This window comes from Peromyscus maniculatus, chromosome 2 (assembly GCF_049852395.1).
Source record: "Peromyscus maniculatus bairdii isolate BWxNUB_F1_BW_parent chromosome 2, HU_Pman_BW_mat_3.1, whole genome shotgun sequence".
NCBI lineage: Eukaryota > Metazoa > Chordata > Mammalia > Rodentia > Cricetidae > Peromyscus > Peromyscus maniculatus.
Window position 1 is genome coordinate 146,838,022 of NC_134853.1, and position 20,333 is coordinate 146,858,354.

At 48.3% G+C, this 20,333-nt stretch overlaps 1 protein-coding gene across 8 annotated transcripts in view; it reads left to right on the forward strand.

The window, feature by feature from the left end:
- The window catches only part of Csmd2 (CUB and Sushi multiple domains 2), a 576,074-nt gene that overhangs the window by 416,264 nt on the left and 139,477 nt on the right, over positions 1–20,333 (forward strand). For all 8 annotated transcript variants that reach the window (XM_042271897.2, XM_042271900.2, XM_042271904.2 and 5 more), the window contains 3 exons: positions 6,172–6,328; positions 7,473–7,664; positions 13,210–13,336. In XM_042271897.2, coding sequence (XP_042127831.1) covers positions 6,172–6,328; positions 7,473–7,664; positions 13,210–13,336 — 476 coding nt within the window. The remainder of the gene's footprint in view (positions 1–6,171; positions 6,329–7,472; positions 7,665–13,209; positions 13,337–20,333) is intronic.

The window sequence follows — 20,333 nt, forward strand, 5'->3', positions numbered from 1 at the left end:
AGGGATATAAATGTGGCTGTGATCTAGAGGATGGTGATAGGAAAACAGGAACATCTGTAAGCCAAGAAATCTGAACGTTCAAAAGAAATGGAAACAGGCATATAAAATGCTATATATACATATACCTAAGATAAAATGTTATATATATGATTAGAAAATGATAATACTTGGGACTGGAGAGATGGCTCAGAGGTTGAGTTTGTGCTGATCTTCCGAAGGACCCAAGTTCAGCTCCCAGCATATGTCTTACAGCTCAAAACTGCTTGTAGCTTCATCTCCAAGAGATCTAACGCCCCCTTCTGGCCTCTGCTGTCACTGTACTCACATGCACATACCACACATGTAACCACATAATTAAAATCTTTTTAAAAGCACTAATATTAGAAAGTGAAAACCCAAATAAACAAGACACCATTTTTTCAAATTGTCACCTCCCCAAGCTCCAGGCCCAGCCTGGTTTACAGCTAGAACCTGCAGTAATCAAGCTGCTCTGGAAATAAAGAAAGGTAAAGATCCACCTCCCAGTTCACGTTTATAAATGGCACGGGTGTTAGAAAGGCTGGGGGGGGCAGTGGGGAGGCAGGTGATGTTCAGATGGGGCAGGGCCCTACCTGGGGAGAGGACCAGGACTTTGTCTTCGGGATCTATTGCATAAAGGGATGGGTAGAGTACTTATAACATATTGCATATTTAAAAATCACACAATAAAGGGTGATAAGTGGGGCTGGAGAGGTTGCTCATTCACAAAGTGCCTGCCACACAAGCATGAGGACCTGAGTTCGGATCCCCAGAACCCACTCATCTCTTATAGGTGTGTATCTGCAGTCCCGTACTGGAAGGCAGACACAGGGAGACCCTGGCACTTGCTAGCCAGGCCGTTTAGCCAAATCAGTGAACTCCAGGTTCAGTGAGAGTCTCTGTCGGAAAGAGAGAGAGAGAGGTAGTTGAAGTGATGAATATGTTAATTAGCTTCATTTAATTGTTCAATATTTATACATCATAACATCACTCCATATTCCACACAGATATAACTTGTCAATATAATTTGTAGTGTAAAACCTAAATATTAAAAAAATAAAAACAGGAGCATGGACCTAGTAGGCCAATCTTACTTATGATCATTGGTCTAAAAGCCCCTAGACAATACAGGATTGAATCCAGCAACATGTCAATATAAAGATAGCAAAGCAGGCAGGATCCAAGACTCTGAGGCTGTGTCTGCCCAATAGAAAAACTCACAATGTTATTGTTTCAACTCCCTGCATGAGATTACCATTGTCTGGGTCTAGACTCTTCAAACACTGAGAATTTCTTGTGGTTCGGTCTAATATCCTAGGTATAGGTTAGAAAAAAAGAAAGGGAGGGAGGGAGGGAGGGAGGGAGGGAGGGAGGGAGGGAGGGAGGGAGGGAGGGAGGGAGGGAGGGAAGGGAGGGAAGGGAAGAAAGAAAAAAGAGAGGGAGGGAGAGAGGAAGAAAGAAAGGGTCCTGTTAATACATCCCAAACATCCTGTGATGAGAGCCAATCCCCAGTCAGGATTCTTAAAAGATTCTTTAAAAAAAAAAACAAACTGAGAGTGGAACCTTCTCAGCAGGACGACAGGAAGGGCCTCTAAACACCACAATAAGCATTAGGTTTAATGGGAAAATTCCCAGCAGGCTTCCAGGCAGTGAAGGGACAAGACCAGTGGCCACACCATTGCCAACCACTCTCTCGACATTATGCTGCCGAGCCAAGCTGTTACAGTTAGACCCAGACATAACAAAGGAAGCCATAAAAATTAGAAAGGAGGGTAGAAAATTGTCTCGTTCATTTAGAAGACACAAATGATTCAACTAATAAGCTATCAGAACCAATAAGAAAATTCAACAAAGCAGCTGGTGTTTCTGTAACCAATTAAAACATGTAATCAGGAAAATAAAAATCTCATTTGTTATTGAGGCAAAAACTGGAAAACATCTAGAAATATGCCCCCCCCCAGCACATGGATAATCTTTACAAGAAAATTATAAAACTTGATTTAAAAGAAGACAGGACTATAACAAATGTGGAGAAATACCCACAGAGAAAAAGAACCGGAAGTTGACAGGAGGGTGGTGGAATTGTTGGTCAGCATTCAGTCACTGCCGCTCAGACCCAGTGGTGGTCTGGGAAAGCTAATGGAAATACGATTCTGTTCCACATCCATCAGACTGGAAAAGAGCCTGACTTGGCCTGAGAACACCGAGCGCTGGCATGGGTATAAAGCCAGGGACAAGACTGGTGTGAGGTTGGGCAGCATCCGGCTTTGGAGAACAGCCTGGTGAGATGTGACATGATGGAAGTCATGGACTTCCCGCAGGCAGCTTCTTCGTTCTGGAGGAACTGAAGCCCACATTTGCTAGCATACATGCAGGGGTGTCCACAGAAATGCTGCTCCCACATGTCATCCTGTGTGGAAAGTTCTGCCCTTAGAGGGAGGTGAGCCAGATGTCCATAAACGGTCTTGGACTTCTCAGGAAGATGTTCCCATCTCCTCTACATGCTGATGAACTGGCCCATCAAATGGTAACCTGTTGGAAATATTTTTTTAAGATTTACTCTCTGATAGTTGAGGAAAATATAAAACCGCCCAGGAATAAGTAGAGAGTCTTTCTACAATACAATGGCAGCTGGGTCAGATGGAGCCGTGCGTCAAAAGATTTGATGGTCTATCAGTTCAGTGCTTTGCTTTCTCAAATCAGTCCATTTCATGGAACTCAGTCGGAATACCATGGGGACTTTTCTTTAAAAGGGGGTTGCTTCCTTTTTTAATTTGGAAACTCTTAAGTTTATCTAGGATAGTAAATATGAGAGAATTCTTTTGTGAAGGAAACAACTGAAAACTTCTGCTGCACACTTAACAGTATTGTAACGCTCCAATACCTAAAACAGTGTGGGCAGATAAATGCCGCAGGAGAGAATATTCACAAATCCCAACTCACAGCGTCATACTGGAACTATACAGGCAATAGAGGTGGATTTAAGATTGGTGGTGGGTGGGGTATTTACAAACATAACAGGCTTTTGAAGCCTGGAATGGTGGTACACACCTTTAATACCAACAGTCAGGAAGCAGAAGCAGGTGAATCTCTGCAAGTTTAAGGCCAGCCTGGTCTACATAACAAGTTCTAGGCTAGTCAGAGATACATTGTAAGACCGTGTCTAAAACACAAAAACAACGCCCCCTCCCCAAAGGGCTTTTTTTTTTGCATGACTAATGGACCAGGGGGAAAGGTAGACTGTTGCATCATATGTAAAATAAATTCCAAATGCATTTAGGGCAAAAATATTGAAGGAAAACACTGGCTTTCTTAGTTGTGGTATTTGCCGAGTGTACCTGCCTCAGCATGTATTCTGAATGCTGATAAGTAAATAATCATGTTGTAGATTGTGTTCGTTTTGTGCTGGATATCCCTGTAGCTATTTAAATGCTGCTGTGGAAACTATTTAAAGACTTGAAAATGATATGCACTGTATTAAGTGGAAGAGCTGATTCCCATATGCATCTGTAGTTTGATCTTGTTTGTGTGTCTGTACATATTTATACATGTTCACATGTCTGTGGAGAGCAGGGGTCAATGCCAGGTGCGTTTCTCAATCACACCATCTCTCACCGATTCTGGAGCTCACCAGTTTGGGCTGGTTAGCCAAGGAGACCCTCGGGTCCTGTCTGCCTCCCCAGTGCTGGGGTTTCAGGCCATGCCACCACCACATTAACTAAATCAGCGTGGGCAGAGAGCAAGAAGGACAGATGAAAGCCATAGAAGAGAAAGCTCACAAACAAATCTGAGTTTACGGACTAATACAGAATTACATATGCAGCAGAGGTGGGTTTAAAATTGGTGGTGGGGAGAACTCTTTATACACAGCGTTCTGAAGCCTGGCTTGGTAACTCACACCTGATTCCTAGCTCTCAGGATTAAAATCTGGCTTGTTAGCCTGGGTGCTGGGTGCTGGGGTCCAAACTCAAGTCCTCATGCTTGAGCAACAAGCGTTTTACCAGCAGAATCATCTTCCCAGACCCTCCTTTTTGCTTGTGTACGCACACACACACACACACACACACACACACACACACTGCATAGAACACACGAGCCTGGAACAATCTCCATGGAAACCTAACAGCTTCAGGTTTTCTTTGCTTCATGCTTTTCTGTTTTATACATTTTTCTGCAATGAGTATTTTATCATAATGATACAAATAACCTTTTGGTCCTTAATGGATTGGAACAAATTATGCTTTGAGATTAAGGAGAAAAACCCCACACCCGTTGTACTTATTAATTAACAATAATTTCTTAATACCACCATACAACATTCAGGGAATGTTGAGATCTCCAAATTATCTCATAAATGTCATCGTATATTTTTGGATTTACAGTTTATTTGAGCCAGGCTCCAAATAAAATCTGCATGCTGGATTTGCTGTCGGCTGCTTGTTAACCTACAGCTTTCCCTGTCTCCTTTCCTTTTTCCATCTAGTTTATTTGTCGAGGAGTGCATCCCTTTGTTTGGTAAACTCTGTATTCCTTTTCCGATTCTGATCTCGACCTGCCTGGGGCATCATTTCATCTGAACTTCTGACCTCAGTTGTCCCTGTTAGGTGGACATTCAATACAAAGGGGCGGTTTGGCCCGATTTGATATTTCTGGGTGGGTGCGACAACCATATCCTCAGTGGTCTGTTCTCCGCTAAGAAGTACAGGGTGTCTGACTTCTTATGATGATGTAGTGACTGTTGACTATTGATGTCTTGATCCATTAATTCCAGCAGGTGTTTTCATGGGTTTTAAAGAAATGATTTTGTGGCTTTGGAGATAGCTCAGAGGGTAAAGAGTTTGTTATGCAACCATGAAGATCTGAGTTCAGATCTCAGAACCCATATAAAACCTGGATGTGGTAGCATGCATCTGTATTCCCAGAGCCCTTACCGCAATATGGGATGTGGAGACAGGAGAGTTCTGGAAGCTCTCAGGCCAGCTAGCCTGGCATGTGCATGCAGGTGCAGGGACAAATGGACATACACAAACACACACACACACACACACATGCGCACGCGCACGCGTGCGATTTTTCGAAGAATGTTTTTATAACAATTTGAACACAACATAGAGCTCAGCTGTTTGAAGAGGTATCATCTCAGACTGGAACCCCAGGATTCTTTCCACATAGTCCAGAAAGGGATTGAACTCTTAGAGCCTCAACAGAATTCTGCACCACTCCACATTGTTGTTAGCTGGAAGGATGACTTGGCTTCCGAGATGGAAGGGTGGAAATATTGTTCCAATTTGCTGGCAGCTGGCACCACGTTGTGTGCCGTGCACAGACATTCATCTCCCACCCATAGACCCTGTCTTTGATATTTACCAAAGTGCCAGGGGGGCCTCTCACTCCATCACAACTTCTGTTGTTATTTGTACAACCGTCTAGAAAGGAGCAGTCACCCCGAGACCTAGGGAGCCGCTTCATTATTCTAATGATTGTTGCCTTTGCTGGTACCCAGAAGTTCAGGGGACAGATGGGAATGAGGGAAGCCAGATGCCAGCACTATCTCCCCCATTGGCAAACCCAGCAGGCCCTAGGCTGGAGCCCTCATTATGCCAGGAAGGGGCAGAGGCTTGGCCTGGGGAAAGGCAGGTCACCAGAACATGGTGGTCATTTTTAAGTACATCCTGCTTGTGCCCCGGGGATCATATCCAATAGAATAGTCAAGGCAGGCCACGGCCACAGGCGGGCAGAACAATGACTGTATCATCTGCTGGAAGGACAGGCATGTGTGTTCAGCCTATCTGTCTATAGAAACAGATGGCTTGGGGAATCTAGCCACCCCAGCCTGGCCTCCCAAGGCTGCCGACGTGTGAGCCGGTAGCATATGAGCCCCGAGGAAACAAGCAGATTGCACAGGATCGTTAGAGTAGCAACCAATTCCCAAAGGACAGAGACACACTGGGCCCAGCGCTGTCAGCATGGGGAAAGGCGGCAACCCACTCAGCTGCGAGCTTCACTTGGCCACCTTCTGAGCCTCTGATGGCTACCTGCATCGCTAACAGCTGTTATTGCTGCTACCCACTGGGAACATGGGCTGCAGGGCGGTAAGACCTCGTTTGAAACAGGCAACTCTGATGTCATTGGATTGGGCTCTCCGGCATCCAGGTCTATGATGGCAGTAACAACTCCGCCCGTTTGCTGGGGGTCTTCAGCCGCTCCGAGATGTTGGGGGTGACTTTGAACAGCACATCCAGCAGCCTGTGGCTCGACTTCATCACAGATGCCGAAAACACCAGCAAAGGCTTTGAACTTCAGTTCTCTAGTAAGTCTTTATTGGGTCTGAACGGACTATGAAGTCAGACTTTCCCATTTTGTTCATATGAGCTGGTGTGCCCAGTAGACACACACACACACACACACACACACACACACACACACACACACAATGCATGCTTCTATATGTCTTTTAAATCCAGTGGGTGATTGGCAGCTGATGAGTGGATATAGAAAATGTGGTATGTCCATACAATGGAGTATTATTTGGCAACCAAAAGGAAGAAATGATCTGTGCTTTAACATTAATATGAAACTTTAAAACACTACCCTGACCAAAAGAAACCGAAATACAAAGGACATACATTTTAAAAACTTCACAGAGCTAATACACAGAGGGGAAATCGGCTGAGGGAGTAAGGGGAAAATATCCTACAACTGTGGCAATAATTTCACAATGATGTGAGTGGAAGAGACAGCAGACTGTTTACTATTTGCGATGGGCCAATTGTGTCGTAGTGACTCCAGGAGCCCCGTGGGTCTCCTCAGGATTCCCCTCACCTGGGTGCTGGATGTCTCACACAGGGAGCTTCGCCTCTTTCAGAAGCGGCTCCATGTAACGGGATTAAATAGAGTCACATTTGAATTCCATTTCTATTAACTGAAAATGGTGAGGATTTCGAGCAATTTAGTTAACCTTCCCAAGTCAATGCTCTCGATTGTAGAGTGCCAATAATTACACCCACCTGTGAGACCCCTATGAATAACAAATGAGAGGCAAGGGCTTCGGAGTCCCACAGAGTGGAGTGGGAGCTCATGGGAGTCTCTCCTCCTCCAGCCCTTTCAACACAGCTGCTTGCATGATGTTCCCTGTGCTGACCCGTCTCCTCACAGTATCCCAGTGATCAAAACGGAAGCCCTAGATCCCACTCACAGAATCCTACAGGCTCAACCACAGAAATCGATAATCCAGCCCCAAGTATGCATGCTATTACATTCTGAACTCATTTGCATAAAGCAGCAGAGACATGCTCCCTCCACAGAGAATGTAGACAGGGCTGGGTCATGAGCCTGAGGCTGGCACACCTGGGGTGGTGGCCAGGGCACCTCGAGATACAAGCTGGAGGGGAGGAGAAGCAACATGACTCGGTCACCGTGGTCTCTGCTCACTCTTTCTCTTCTGTCTTCCCCAGGTTTCGAACTCATCCGATGTGAGGACCCAGGGACCCCACAGTTTGGCTACAAAGTTCACGATGGAGGTCATTTTGCAGGGAGCTCTGTGACCTTCAGCTGTGACCCTGGCTACAGTCTTCGGGGCAGTGAGGAGCTGATGTGTCTGAGTGGGGAACGCAGGACCTGGGACCGACCACTGCCCACCTGTGTCGGTAGGATGCTTCTTTTTTTTTTTTTTTTTTTTTTTTTTTTTTTGGTTTTTTTTCGAGACAGGGTTTCTCTGTGTCGCTTTGCGCCTTTCCTGGAACTCACTTGGTAGCCCAGGCTGGCCTCGAACTCAAAGAGATCCGCCTGCCTCTGCCTCCCGAGTGCTGGGACTAAAGGCGTGCGCCACTACCACCCGGCGGTAGGATGCTTCTTGATTTGGCATGCAACTCCTTGGCCTTTCCCTTACCTGACCTCCAGCCCTGCCCTCACAAAGGGTATCCAGGACCTGGGGCCGTCAACCAGGATTGGCTCTGCCTGTTAGTGAGCACTGCGGCTTCCTAGCCTCCCTTCTCCACTTCCTCACACTTCACCACACAAGCAGTACAGTCCACACAGCGGCTTGCCATCGTCACACATTGAGTTGATGGTGCCAACTCATGCCCTCAGAGTTGCAGCACAGGCAAGAGAGACGTGGTAGGGGTCTCTGTCGGAATGAGGCAGCGACTCCAGGGCTTCCTGCAACACCAAGACTCCAGGTCTCAGTTTCTCTGTAGGTAAAATGAATTCAAGCTCCCTTTCCCAGGGCAGTGCTGGGAGAAAGTCCAAGATAAAGAGCTAAATCTAATCTCGTGCCTAAAGAAGACTGGTGGTGAGCGTGCGTCTTCCTAAGCCTGTGGTTCTTGCAAGTTATCAGCGGACATTCCCTAGAAGCTTTGCGCTTGCATCACAAGACCAGAGACAGTGGTCCAAGGCTGAACCGAAATATAATCAGAACACCGCCATTCTGTTTCTCTAGCCCCTTCCCTTCCCTGCTGCTCAGAATCCCATGACCCTACTCATCCTGTTTTCCCCAAACCAGATCTTTCCAGTCAAGCCTCCTGTTCCCAACGCCCGCGATGTACCTGTGCGGCACAGGTGGATTTGATGAGAATGAAATAGCCACTGGGGGAAGTCATGAGTGCCTACCAAACCACACATGCTAGAAATAGGCAGGCAGGTGTCCGTGTATGTGGGAGCGGAGAAATAAGGAGAAAAGGAGAGTCTATCCCTGCCACTGGGAAGCCCCCGTTCTACCAAAGAGAGCAGGTACACAGATGGTCCTTGTCATGAGGCTGCATCCTGTCTACAGAGTTCTGTTCAGTCTCCAGAGGATGTGAGAGAGCTCCACATAGGAAGCAACAGTTTGGTTGAGACTCGGAAGACTAGATAAGATCTCACCATCGGGAGGGTTAGGTGGGTTGGCAGATGGTCTAGCCTGAACACATACAGGGCCAACCAGCTGAACAGAATGGTGAGAAGCCTTAGGGACCATGGTTGGTCCCATTCACTTGGATAACCACATTGTAATGGGGTCTCCACATGGCACACAGGGGTCAAGAGCCAGAATTTAAAGCCAGAAAGTAGTCAGTTGCAACCCATGAACAGCCCTTGGGGTCTTCTTCCTTTGTTACTGAGGTTGAGATAGGCTGTAGGCATGTCTCTTCGTGTGTGTGTGTGTGTGTGTGTGTGTGTGTGTGCGCGCGCGCGCGCGCGCATGTATATGCATATAGGCATGCATGTGTGTGTGTACACTCAATGATAAAACCAGAGGTCAGTGTTTTTCCTCAGGAGTCACCTACTTCATTTTTTTGAAACGGGGTCTTTCTCTGAGACCTGGGGCTGGTCAGTTCAGCTAGGCTCACTGGCCCCAACAATCCTCCTGTCTTTCTTGCTCCAGCCCTGGGGTTATAGCACTAGGCCTTTGCCATCTGTGACCATTCCTCTTTTTAATTCTCTTCTTTCATTCATGTTCCAGGCCCTACATAGGTGCTTAGAATTCAGAGGCGGGCTCTCTCGGGTCAGCCACAGAGACACACACGCATAAACAGACAGCAGTGTGGTACCACAAGGCAAACGAATCAAAGCAAGCAAAATAAATGAGAGACTGTGGCTCCCATAAGATAACTGTTTGCTTTGCAGAAAGGCTTCCCTGTCAGACCCTCTGCTGGCCAACGTGTCAGTCACATTGGATTTAGAGAACTCGCTCAGCCGGGCTAGGAAGACTATTATACTTACAGGCCTTGGAAAGCGTCTTCAATGAGACTTCCTCAGGCCCCCATTGCATTTAGCGAATTGAGGCTCGCTCTCTCTCTCTCTCTCTCTCTTTGTGTGTGTGTGTGTGTGTGTGTGTGCGCGCGCGCGTGCGCGCGCGCGCGCGCGCGCACGCACGCGCACATGTTGAGGATAGAGTTCAGCATGGGCTACTGAAGTGACTGCTATAACTTTAAATATTCATATGTTTCCTTCATGGATAGGGAGACTCCCCAGCCCAAGTATAGTAGCCAGAGCCCCAGGAGGGAAAGAAGGGAGCAGGCTAGGAAGAACAGAACCTCAAGGAGGCGCCACTAGTGAACACTGCAAGCTGTACACTCAGCACCCCCCTCCCCCGAGCTCTCCGGCCAGCCCTTGAATAAAGTGACCCCATGCAGAAGGGAGATGAAGCTGGGTCCCGAACACTCACCCTCTAAGGTAGAATAAGGATGTGCCGCTCCTAGCCAAGGTCATGGATGACGCCCTCCCGCTGCCCCAGCTTCCTGCTCCCAATCAGATCGCCACTCATCCTCTCACTCACTCCCCGCCACAGGCTCACTCACCTCGGTGTCTTTCAATCAAGTTGGAACCACCCATCCCAACAGTGCCACAGGATGGTGGCCCACAGGGAAGATAGAAGAAAGTCTAGTGTGGGAGCACTCCCACCGGAAGTAGGTCCCTCCCGCCACCCTTCCTTGGTGGTCCCAGGTGAAGCTTCAGGGGCCAGAGTGATGCTTGATGGGATGGTCAGTCATAGTAACAGGTGAAGCTCGGTCTCCCCTCTGTAAATTCTTCTCCAGCTCTTAGCTCCTTGCTTAACCAGTCACTTACTTTGCTACACAGCTCAGCCTTAAGCCTCTTCATTTCCCCTCATGCTTCCTTGGTTCAGACACAGTAATTTTCCTGGGAAGCAATAAGCTTCTACTCACTGGGCCGTGCATCTATTCATTCAGTAAATACTTATTAGACTTGCGTTATGTGCCCTACGCTCTACCACGCGCTCGATATGCAGTCTACGGCAAGGTCTCTGCAGCCAAGAGTCTGGTATGGCAGGGGAAATGGACACTGTTTTAATGCACTTGTGATACACTTGTTTCATCCAAACCATGCTGGGGACACAGGAAGACAGTATCCGATCTACCAGGGCAGGGGGAGGGTGTCACGAAGGTGTCGTGGGAAGGGCACCTAGCATGTTGTTAGTCCAAGCAGAGGCTGCTTGGGCTGTGGAGTTAGTTCATCAGACTTGGCAGGACCAGGACTCCTTCTGGAGTCAGGGAGGCCAAAGGAAGGGCTACCAGAGGGTATGGACTTTGCTCCAGAAGCATGGCACAGTCTTCTGTTTGGAAGTCCCTTGGACCGCCCTGGGGATATGGACTACTGTGCCAGCTGAGAGATGGAGAGGGTCTGAGCCAAGACTCTAGCGTTGGAGACAAAGCAGAGACAATGTGGAAAATGTCTCTCTGAGATTCAGGGACAGGGTCTTGGAAGTGTACCTGACTAGAGGAAGCTGCAGCTCGGGGAGCCACCAGCTCATGGGTTAAGTGGCTCACTCTGGTGGGGAGCACACATCTCTCCACTGGTTTTGCTGCCTTGAGGCTCACTCCTCTGTACCCCTCTGAGCTGCTCCTACAGTCCTCTCCCTCACCTTTATAAAGAGGGTTCAGTCACATGCATACACACTGTGCTTCCTCACAGCGGCCTGGCATACATTGCCTTTCAACAACTCATGCTTGCCCAGCTCTCTAGCCCTGCTATCCACCACTGCACATCCCCAGCCTGCCCTACCACACCCCTCCTCTTCTCTCTGACTGCAAGATCTCTTCCTCCTGTCCTTCCCAGCCTCCCCTGCCATCATGCAGGCTGTTCAACTCTGGCTCTTCCTTTAAGGTGCATTTGAATCCAAACCCTCCCTGACTCTCTGTCCTGCACTAGGGGGAACTAGCCTCTTCCTCCTGGGCACCAGCACTTACTAGGACTATGCATGTGCCAGGACAGGCAGATGTGCAATGGTGTCTCCTCCATTGGCCCTGGCCTAGAGAAGGACTGAGTCTAGTCAGTGGTGTGCTCCCTGGCAGCTAGTGCAGATCCATCCCTTGGCTTCATGACCAGGTACAAACCCCTTCTGAGGCTGAGAAGTTCCGAGGAGTTTGGCCATAGAGTAGGCAGCTAGTCCTACCCTTGGGGGCTGCTTCACTTACAAGTTTATTAACCCATTGAAAACACACAATCCAGTTGTTTTTGTTCACTCACGTGGTTGTATAACCACTACCGTTAACTTCTGAGCAGTTTCTCCTTCAAAAAGAAAGTCTACTACTCATTAGCAGTCACTCCCCCAAGCTCTGGTAAACATAATAATATACTTTCCATTCTCTAGTCTTGCTTATTCTGGATATTTTGTATATATGAAATCACATAGTATACGGTCTTTTGTGTCTGGTTTCTGTCACTTAGCACTGTGTTTTCCAAATCTCCATTGTAGCATGTATGTGAACTGCGTTCCTTTTTATGGGTGACTAACATTCTGTCGCTAGGTATACCACATTCTGTGTTTCCTCTCTCCCGTTGATGGACAATGGGCTCTTCTGCACTTATTGACTACTATGAATAACACTGCTAGGAACATTTATGTTCAAGTTTTATGTGACATTATGTTTTCGCTCCTTCTAGGAGAAGAATTACATATTGAATAACACGGCTAAGAACATTTATGTTCAGGTTTTTATGTGGCATTATGTTTTCACTTCTTTTGAGAGAAGAGTTACATATTGTACGGTGACTTGCATTTAACAATTTTAAGAAACTACCTACCAGCTTGCTTTCCAAAGTGGCTCTATCACTGTACATTCCTACCAGTAATAGGAAGGCTCCAGTTCCCCCACAGCCTCGTCTACACTTGCTATTTTATTATCAACACCTGCCTTTCTGTCACAGCCATCCTGGTGGGGGGGGGGGGTGTGATTGTGATTTTGATTGGCAGTTCTAGAACAATGACAGATTATGGTAAGCATCTCCTCATGTTCATGTTGGCCATTCAAATATTTCCTTTGGATACATGTCTACTAATATCTTTTGCTCAGTTTTTAATTGGGTTGGGTGCCTTTTCTTTTTTTTTTTTTTTTTTTTTTTTTTTTTTTTTTTTTTTGGTTTTTTCGAGACAGGGTTTCTCTGCGTAGCTTTGCGCCTTTCCTGGAACTCACTTGGTAGCCCAGGCTGGCCTCGAACTCGCAGAGATCCGCCTGCCTCTGCCTCCCGAGTGCTGGGATTAAAGGCGTGCGCCACCACCGCCCGGCTGGGTTGGGTGCCTTTTCTTATTGAGTATTAAGAGTTTGTTTCTGGTTCTGAGTACTGGTCTCCCCTAGGGAGCTTTTTGCATGTTCTGCTTAACCACCTGGACTGGGCTACATGGACTTGGGAGGCACTCGGTGACTGCTGAATGCTCCGGCCACCCCATGACACTCCTTCTGTTGCGATTTCTTTCAGCTGAGTGTGGAGGGACAGTGAGAGGAGAGGCCTCAGGGCAGGTGCTGTCGCCTGGGTACCCAGCCCCTTATGAACACAATCTCAACTGCATCTGGACCATTGAGGCAGACGCTGGATGCACCATTGGGTAAGTGCCCAGAGCCAACAAAGAAACACTTGCCACTTGTTGTCAAGGGGAGCTGTCATCGGCATCATTGATGGCCCCCTAACGGTTGTCGGGACCCTCCAACCATCGCTGGAGGCCTGTGGGATCAGTAGTTACCACAGAGACCCTAGGTTTGGACTGGGCGAGTGGCACTCAGCCTCAGCGTCATGGAGGCTGCATCTAAGGCCACACAACTCACTGCTCGGACATTGCTACCGTAGAGCAGCAGGGGCCCAGGCTTGATGCTACACAGCCAGGTTTGGATCCCAGCCCCTCCATTGACTGCTAGTGAGACTTAATCACTGCGAGGCTCTTCCTCTGTTAACGTGGGGTGTCAGTTAAAGCTCTGGAAGAACATGCTGCATGCTGGGCTCGGTGTGGCACTTCAGTCACACAGTGACAGTGACAGTCCTCAGGCCAGTCCGCTTCTGCTTGAGCCATGTGACCCAAGCATGCTGCTTCTGTTTCTCTCTCAGTTTCCTCCTCTGTAAAATGAGGACCAGAAGTGCTCATGTTTCAGGGCTGTATAAAATTAAGTAACAAAAGCCAGCAATGTCTGGCACTGGTACATTTTCCTCCCAGGACAGCTCCCGTCCCAAATCAGTACCTGACCCAGGGACTCCTTAGAATCCCAGGCCATCAGAGAAGAAAGGAGGGTCTCCAACTGACAGGTGCGCGGCCTTTCTCGTGACTTCTCCCCAACAGTCCTGTTGGTGATGTTAACAATAATAAACCCTGATGCACACACAGGTCCGTTTGTACATGAGACAGCTAAGCATTCAAGCAAAAGCTCTGAGTCTAAACTTTATAAGCTACAAAAACAAAAACAAAAAACCCTGGAGAACACCCCAGATCTTTCCAAATCTTCACATTATATCACACCGATGGCCAGGGTGAGCCTTGAACTGTACGGTTCAGAAGTGATAGGAGACAAAAAGCAGGTTGGAGGGGCAGCATGCTCTGAGGGGTGAAAGGTGAACCAGAAGAGAGAACGGGCTGGCTGGAGTAGGGCTGCATGTACGTAAGGACTAGATGGGATTTGACTGGCCTGGTTATGGGGAGCCTGAAATGCCAATAAATAAAAAGGAGCCATGGCAAGTCTTGAGCGGGGGGTTGGTCCACCAAGGTTATTGACAGTACAGAGAGCGCTTACGAAGTCACCATCGAGGACTAGGGAATAAAGAGGGAGCCAAGGAATGGGTAGAGTTGTGACTAGCAGGTCCCTACTCTGGAATCTTCAGTAGGAGATGGAAATGTGTCATTGAAAGAGATATAATCACTCATGTTCCTTGGTGTGCACCATTCGCTTAGAATTGAGGGAATACAGTGTTCACCCTATCCATATTTTGGACTAATACCCCATGCACTGTGAGGTCAGTGGCACACATGGGAGCTTAGTATTTCCCAAAGGGACAGTGCTGTTAGAATGACCTTTGGGACACTCACCAGAGAGTGAAAGCTGAGCATCTCATTCCAGCTTTCAGGGCCACCATGGCTTTGGATAACTCCTCTGTGTTCTTTCTCATCACTTGTCTGCAGTGACAGTCTGCAAAAGATGTTGCTGATGACCCCCTGTGTGTGCACTCACAGCCAGGAAAGCCCAATGGGTAAACAAACAGGGAGGACTGGGAAGAAAACGTAGTTGTGTGGTTAGTGACTCTGTAATAGACCCTCCGGGCAGTGAATGCTGGAGAGCAGATGGCTGTTTCATTTTAGAGCATGCATATGCAAATCATGAGGCGATCTCTTGACTCTCCTGATTCAGAGCATCACTCACTCATTCATTCATTCATTCATTCATGTGACAATGTTACTACAAGTTCTTACACAAAGAGAGGCTCTGTACTTCTTGTTCAAAGAAAATCCTGCAGGCAGGCACAGAACAGTGTTGAGATGGTCTGGTGGTTTGAAAGAAAATGGCCCCCAAAGGGAGTGGCACTATTAGGAGGTGTGGCCTTATTGGAGTGGGTGTGGTCTTGTTGGAGGAAGTGTGTCACTGTGGAGGCGGGCTTTGAGATCTGATATATGCTCAAGATACTGCTCAGTGTCTGCGTTCACTTCCTGTTGCCTTTGGATCCAAATGTAGAATTCTGCAGCACCATGTCTGCCTGCACATCACCATACTCCCAGCCGCCATGACCCCCACCATGATGATGATGGACTAAACCTCTGAAACTGTAAGCGGCCACCTCAGTTAACTGGTTTTCTTTGTAAGAGTTGCCCTGGTCATGGTGTCTCTTCACAGCAATAGAAACCCTAACTAAGACAGGTGGGAAGTGAGTATAAAGGCAGATTCGGGGTTTCCAAAAGTCATCCTCAGATGTTAAGGCCAGAGCTGAGCCCTCAAGGATGGTGAGATTGCCAGGGAACCAAGGAGGGGAGGAACTTCTCAGCAAGTCAAGGTGTTTTCCCCACATACATCCCCATGAAGGAGCTGGAGCTGGGAGTGATTCCCAGCCTAGATGAAGTCCTATGATGATAATGGAGGCTGGCAGCCTTAGGGGCTGTCACAGCAGGGGCCACCACAGCAGGGCCTTGGGCTGTGTGAGGGTCGTTGGGATTGTCTCTCTTCTGTCTTTTCTTTCCTCGGAATTTTACTCTTTGGCTGGAACATTCAAAAGTCCATCAGCGGCATCTTGATGCTGGGTCTCTGTACATTTTGACCAGCATCGTCCTAAGAGAAGGTGTAGCCCACATCAGCATCCCAAAGACTTGCTCCAGCACTTCCTTAGGGACTAAGGCTTTGCAGCAGGGATGGAAGAAGGTGGGACAGATTCACAGGCAGCAGATTCGTGGGCCACAGGGAAAGCGTGAGAAACAAGGGTGGGGATGTGTCGCAAGAGTGCAGACAAGTTCACTGCCGAGAAAAGCCAGCCGGGAAGTGGAGTGGAGGCAGGAGGCTCAGGTCAAAGACAAAATGATGGATACCCTCTCCAGAACAGGGCAAGAAATAGGAGGCCATGGGGCCTGCTGCATATGTGTTCCTCATTCAAGTGTGTGTGTGTGTGTGTGTGTGTGTGAACACAAAGGGAAGTAGAATATGAAGATAATTGTACCAGCAAGGTGGCTCAGTGGGCAAGGGCACTTGCTGCCAAGCCTGACATCGCAGCTTCAATCTCCAGGCCTCCCGTGGTGGGAGGAGAGAACTGGTTTCCCCAGGTTACCCTCTGACCTCCACAAGAGGGCCACGGCACGTGCATGGGCACAGTAAGTAAGTAAAGTTTTTCAAAGAACGTGAAGATGCACCCGCCCTCATTCTGACAAGCTTCCCGCAGCCACAGCTACCCCACAGCAGCTTCTGCTAAGTAGGTGGAGGTCTTCCAGCCACACCGAGGGGTGCCAAGCATGAAAATGGGGGACAGTTCACACACACACACACACACACACACACACACACACACACACACACACGTTGAGTTCCCACTTAGCTCCATCATCTCTCTGCATTTGTGCACATTTCACAGATGTGTACACATCTGTGCACACACGTCCTTTTTCTTTCTCTTTATTCCCTCTCCTCTCCCTCTCCCTCCTTTTGTCCCGTCTCCCTTTCTCTTTTCTCCCTATCTCCCTCCTTCCTTCTCTCTTCCTCCCAACTCTCTCCCTTCCCCTCTCACCCCTCCACTTCATCTCCGCTTGAATAACCAGCAGCCAAATAAAAGGAGCTTATAAGTACACGGCTCTGAAGAGGGCCCTCTGCATATGAGTCCCTATTTAGGTTTTCTCTATGCTGAATATTATTAGAATTTTTCTATTTAAAAAAATAGGAAGCCAGAAAGTCGGCTCAGCCTAATGACCTGAATTTGAATGCTGAGATTCACAGGGTGGAAGGAAGGAGAGAACCACAAACTTTGCGCTCGCTCTCTCTCTCTCTCTCTCTCTCTCTCTCTCTCTCTCTCTCTCTCTCTCTCTCTCTCTCTCTCTCTGACTCTCTTTCTCTCTCTGACCCTCTCTCTCTCTCTCTTTCTCTCTCTCTCTCTCTGACCCTCTCTCTCTCTCTCTCTCACACACACACACATACACACACACACACACACACACACACACACACGATGGCACCTGTGTGCCCATACTTTCTGTTTAACAAAAATAGGAAGTCATTCTTAAAAAGTCCAATGCCACAATAACAAAGGTCACAGAGTATAAATCCAAAGACCTCACATCTCACTGTGGAATTACTCCCCCCACACACCCACACTCCACTTAAAATAACCTCTGGTCCCCTTCTGCTCTTCTAATTCTTCTAGGCATTTTGGGTGGCCACATACCCAAAGCAAATCCAGCGAGCACTGTTTCTTAAACACATTCATCTCATTACTAGCCTTAGCAACTTGCTTTTTGTTTTCGTGCTTAACCACGGTCCTGATCTTATGTCAATATCAAGGGACCTGTCTCCCATGGCTGGAGGCTGCAGAGAAGGCCATTGTGTGCTGAGCCATAATTAATAGAACCTCTCCCTATGGATAAAGCAAACCATTTCAGATTTTTCACTCCAATGAGCATCTTTGTATATGAATCTTCGAACACATTTCCAATTATTTCCTTCAGCTAGATTCTTTGAAGGCAAGACTTGACATATGACCTTGAATGTCCCCCAGATACTGAATCAGCTTTCCACACCCTCAGTGGCCCGTGAGAAGGCTGCCTTTCCACACAGCATCTCTGCCTGTGCCCATCCTCTTCCCCTTTACCAACTCACTGCTTCCAGCTCTCTTGTGGGGCCAGGGAATTTCACTCCTGTACACAGCATTTGCCTGGGCTCATTTCTAAACACTTTCTCATTTCACCTAAAACCAGGGAAATCTAAAAATCTTTGTTAAAGTCCCTAAGTGCTTATGTCATTTGCATGAGCATGTTCTCTCTCTCTCTCTCTCTCTCTCTCTCTCTCTCTCTCTCTCTCTCTCTCTGTCTGTCTGTTTGTCTGTCTGTCTGTCTGTGTCTGTCTGTGTCTGTGTGTCTGTGTGTCTGTGTGTGTGTGTGTGTCTGTGCACATATGTGGAGGCCAGACACTGGGTATCTTCCTCAGTTGCTCCCTGCCATACTCTCTAAGACAAGACCCCTCACTAAACCTGGAGCTGAGCCCCTCCCCCAGTCAGCTGACCAGGGACCTCACATCTCTGCCTCCCCAGGCTGGTGTTGCAGGAGCACACTGCAGGGCCAGGCTTTTTATGTGGATTCTGGGGACCTGAACTCAGGTCCTCATGCTCGTGAAGCAAACACGTTACCGCCTGGGCCATCGCCCTGGCGTCGTGGTGCTTTTATTTCTACGGCATTTGTGCCCTTTTGACTTTTCCAACCCGTTTGTTTTATTAATCTTCTCCAGATGCTTAAGATATGAAAAGACTCCATGCTGCTTCTCTGCTGAGTGCCTCCAGTTTTGACTCTCTCCCGTCCCTGGCTGATGTGATTTAATTGTCTTTGTTTTCCTTCTACTGTTGCCCGTCCCTCCATTCTGTTTTGAGCAGTCGCCGCTGTCCCCTCTCTCGCTGATCACAGCCCCCTCTGCCTGCTCACCCCGGAAACCTTGTTATTGTTCTCACTTCCAGCCTTCTGTTTTCCGACTGCTCTTGACAGCCCGCATTTGTTTTTATCAATGTGCTATCATCTGCATCCCTCTGAGGACACACTTGTGTTTTGTTTTACGATGTCACTTGTTTTCCAGCATCCACTGCATGTTGCAGTTAGGCCATTCGGGCCTGATTATTCAACTGGATTCTTGATGTCCCACGAGTTCCATTGTTTGTGCCACTTTGAGTCATAGCTAGGAGGTGGACGGGGGCACAGGACTACCTGCGTGCTTGTTATCGGCTCAGCGTGGCACTCTCTTTTGGCACCGTCTGTCTCTGTTCTCCTGTGAAATAGTGATTATGGGTACTGTCTCCTCGGGAGGGTTGAAGGAGTCAATGTTTATAAACCTCTTAGAACAGTAGCTGCTCCAGAAATGAGATGAAGAGTTGTCCATTTACAGTCAGTGCATCATCCCCTAAGCACTGGAGGCTGTAGGTACCCTCTAAAGGTCATGAGTGGTAGGTGCTCTGCCGAGTCGGAACAGGGATGCCAGATGGAGGGAATGTGGGATGGCTGCAGCTCCTGGCAGCACAGACAGAAGACTCCAAGGGGCCTCTCCAGGGGCACCTGACCCTGCCCTACTGAAGTACTGGGTGTGTTCAGAGGGACCCGCTGCCAGGTTCAGCCCAAAAGCTGAGCAAGACTCCAAGAAGGACAGTGGGCACCTGCCTGAACCTAGCCAAGTGCCCACTCCCACCCTGAGTGTAGCCAGGCTGGAGAGTAGGTAGTTAGTTCCTGGTGTTCTTAACCAGAGTAGGCTGGCAAATTAACCTTTCCTCTGGATACAGTGACCTCCACGGCCTTTAGTGGGTGCTCTTTCCTGGGGCCCAAGAGCTCCACCAAGGCCTGGCAGTTCATACACAGTAAGGTGTAGATCATGGCTCCCTCCATGCAGTTCCACCTGGTAACAATATGAAGAACATGGGGTTCACCCCATAAAGTTGCAGCCTCCTGTCCATCTCCAGGGTGGGGCCAGAATTTTCCTTCTTATGATTTGTGGAACAGTTCAGAGTATTAGACAAAGACAGAGTGGCAAAGGACCAGGCACTTGGCCCCTCCCCTCTGCCCATTGTCTGTCAAGCATCTACAGTGTGCCAGGCTCCGGACCAGTGTCTGTTAGCCCTGACTTACAGAGGAGCACCTGAAGGCCCAAATAGTGTGGGGCACATGGAGCCCACCTGCCTTTCTGCCCCTGGCGTAGCTACACTTAAAACAGTGGGCATTGGAGACCCCACTCTACAGGGTCTTTGTTTGTCATGGTGTGCAGGGGTAACACAAGGGGCAGACGGAAACCCAGCCCTGGTTTGAGGGGCCACAATCAAACAGTTGGTAGATGCCACTAGCTCAGACCACAGAGAATACTGTGACCAAAAAGAGAGAGGGAAGTCCTTCCTGGAGGGCAGGAGGAGAT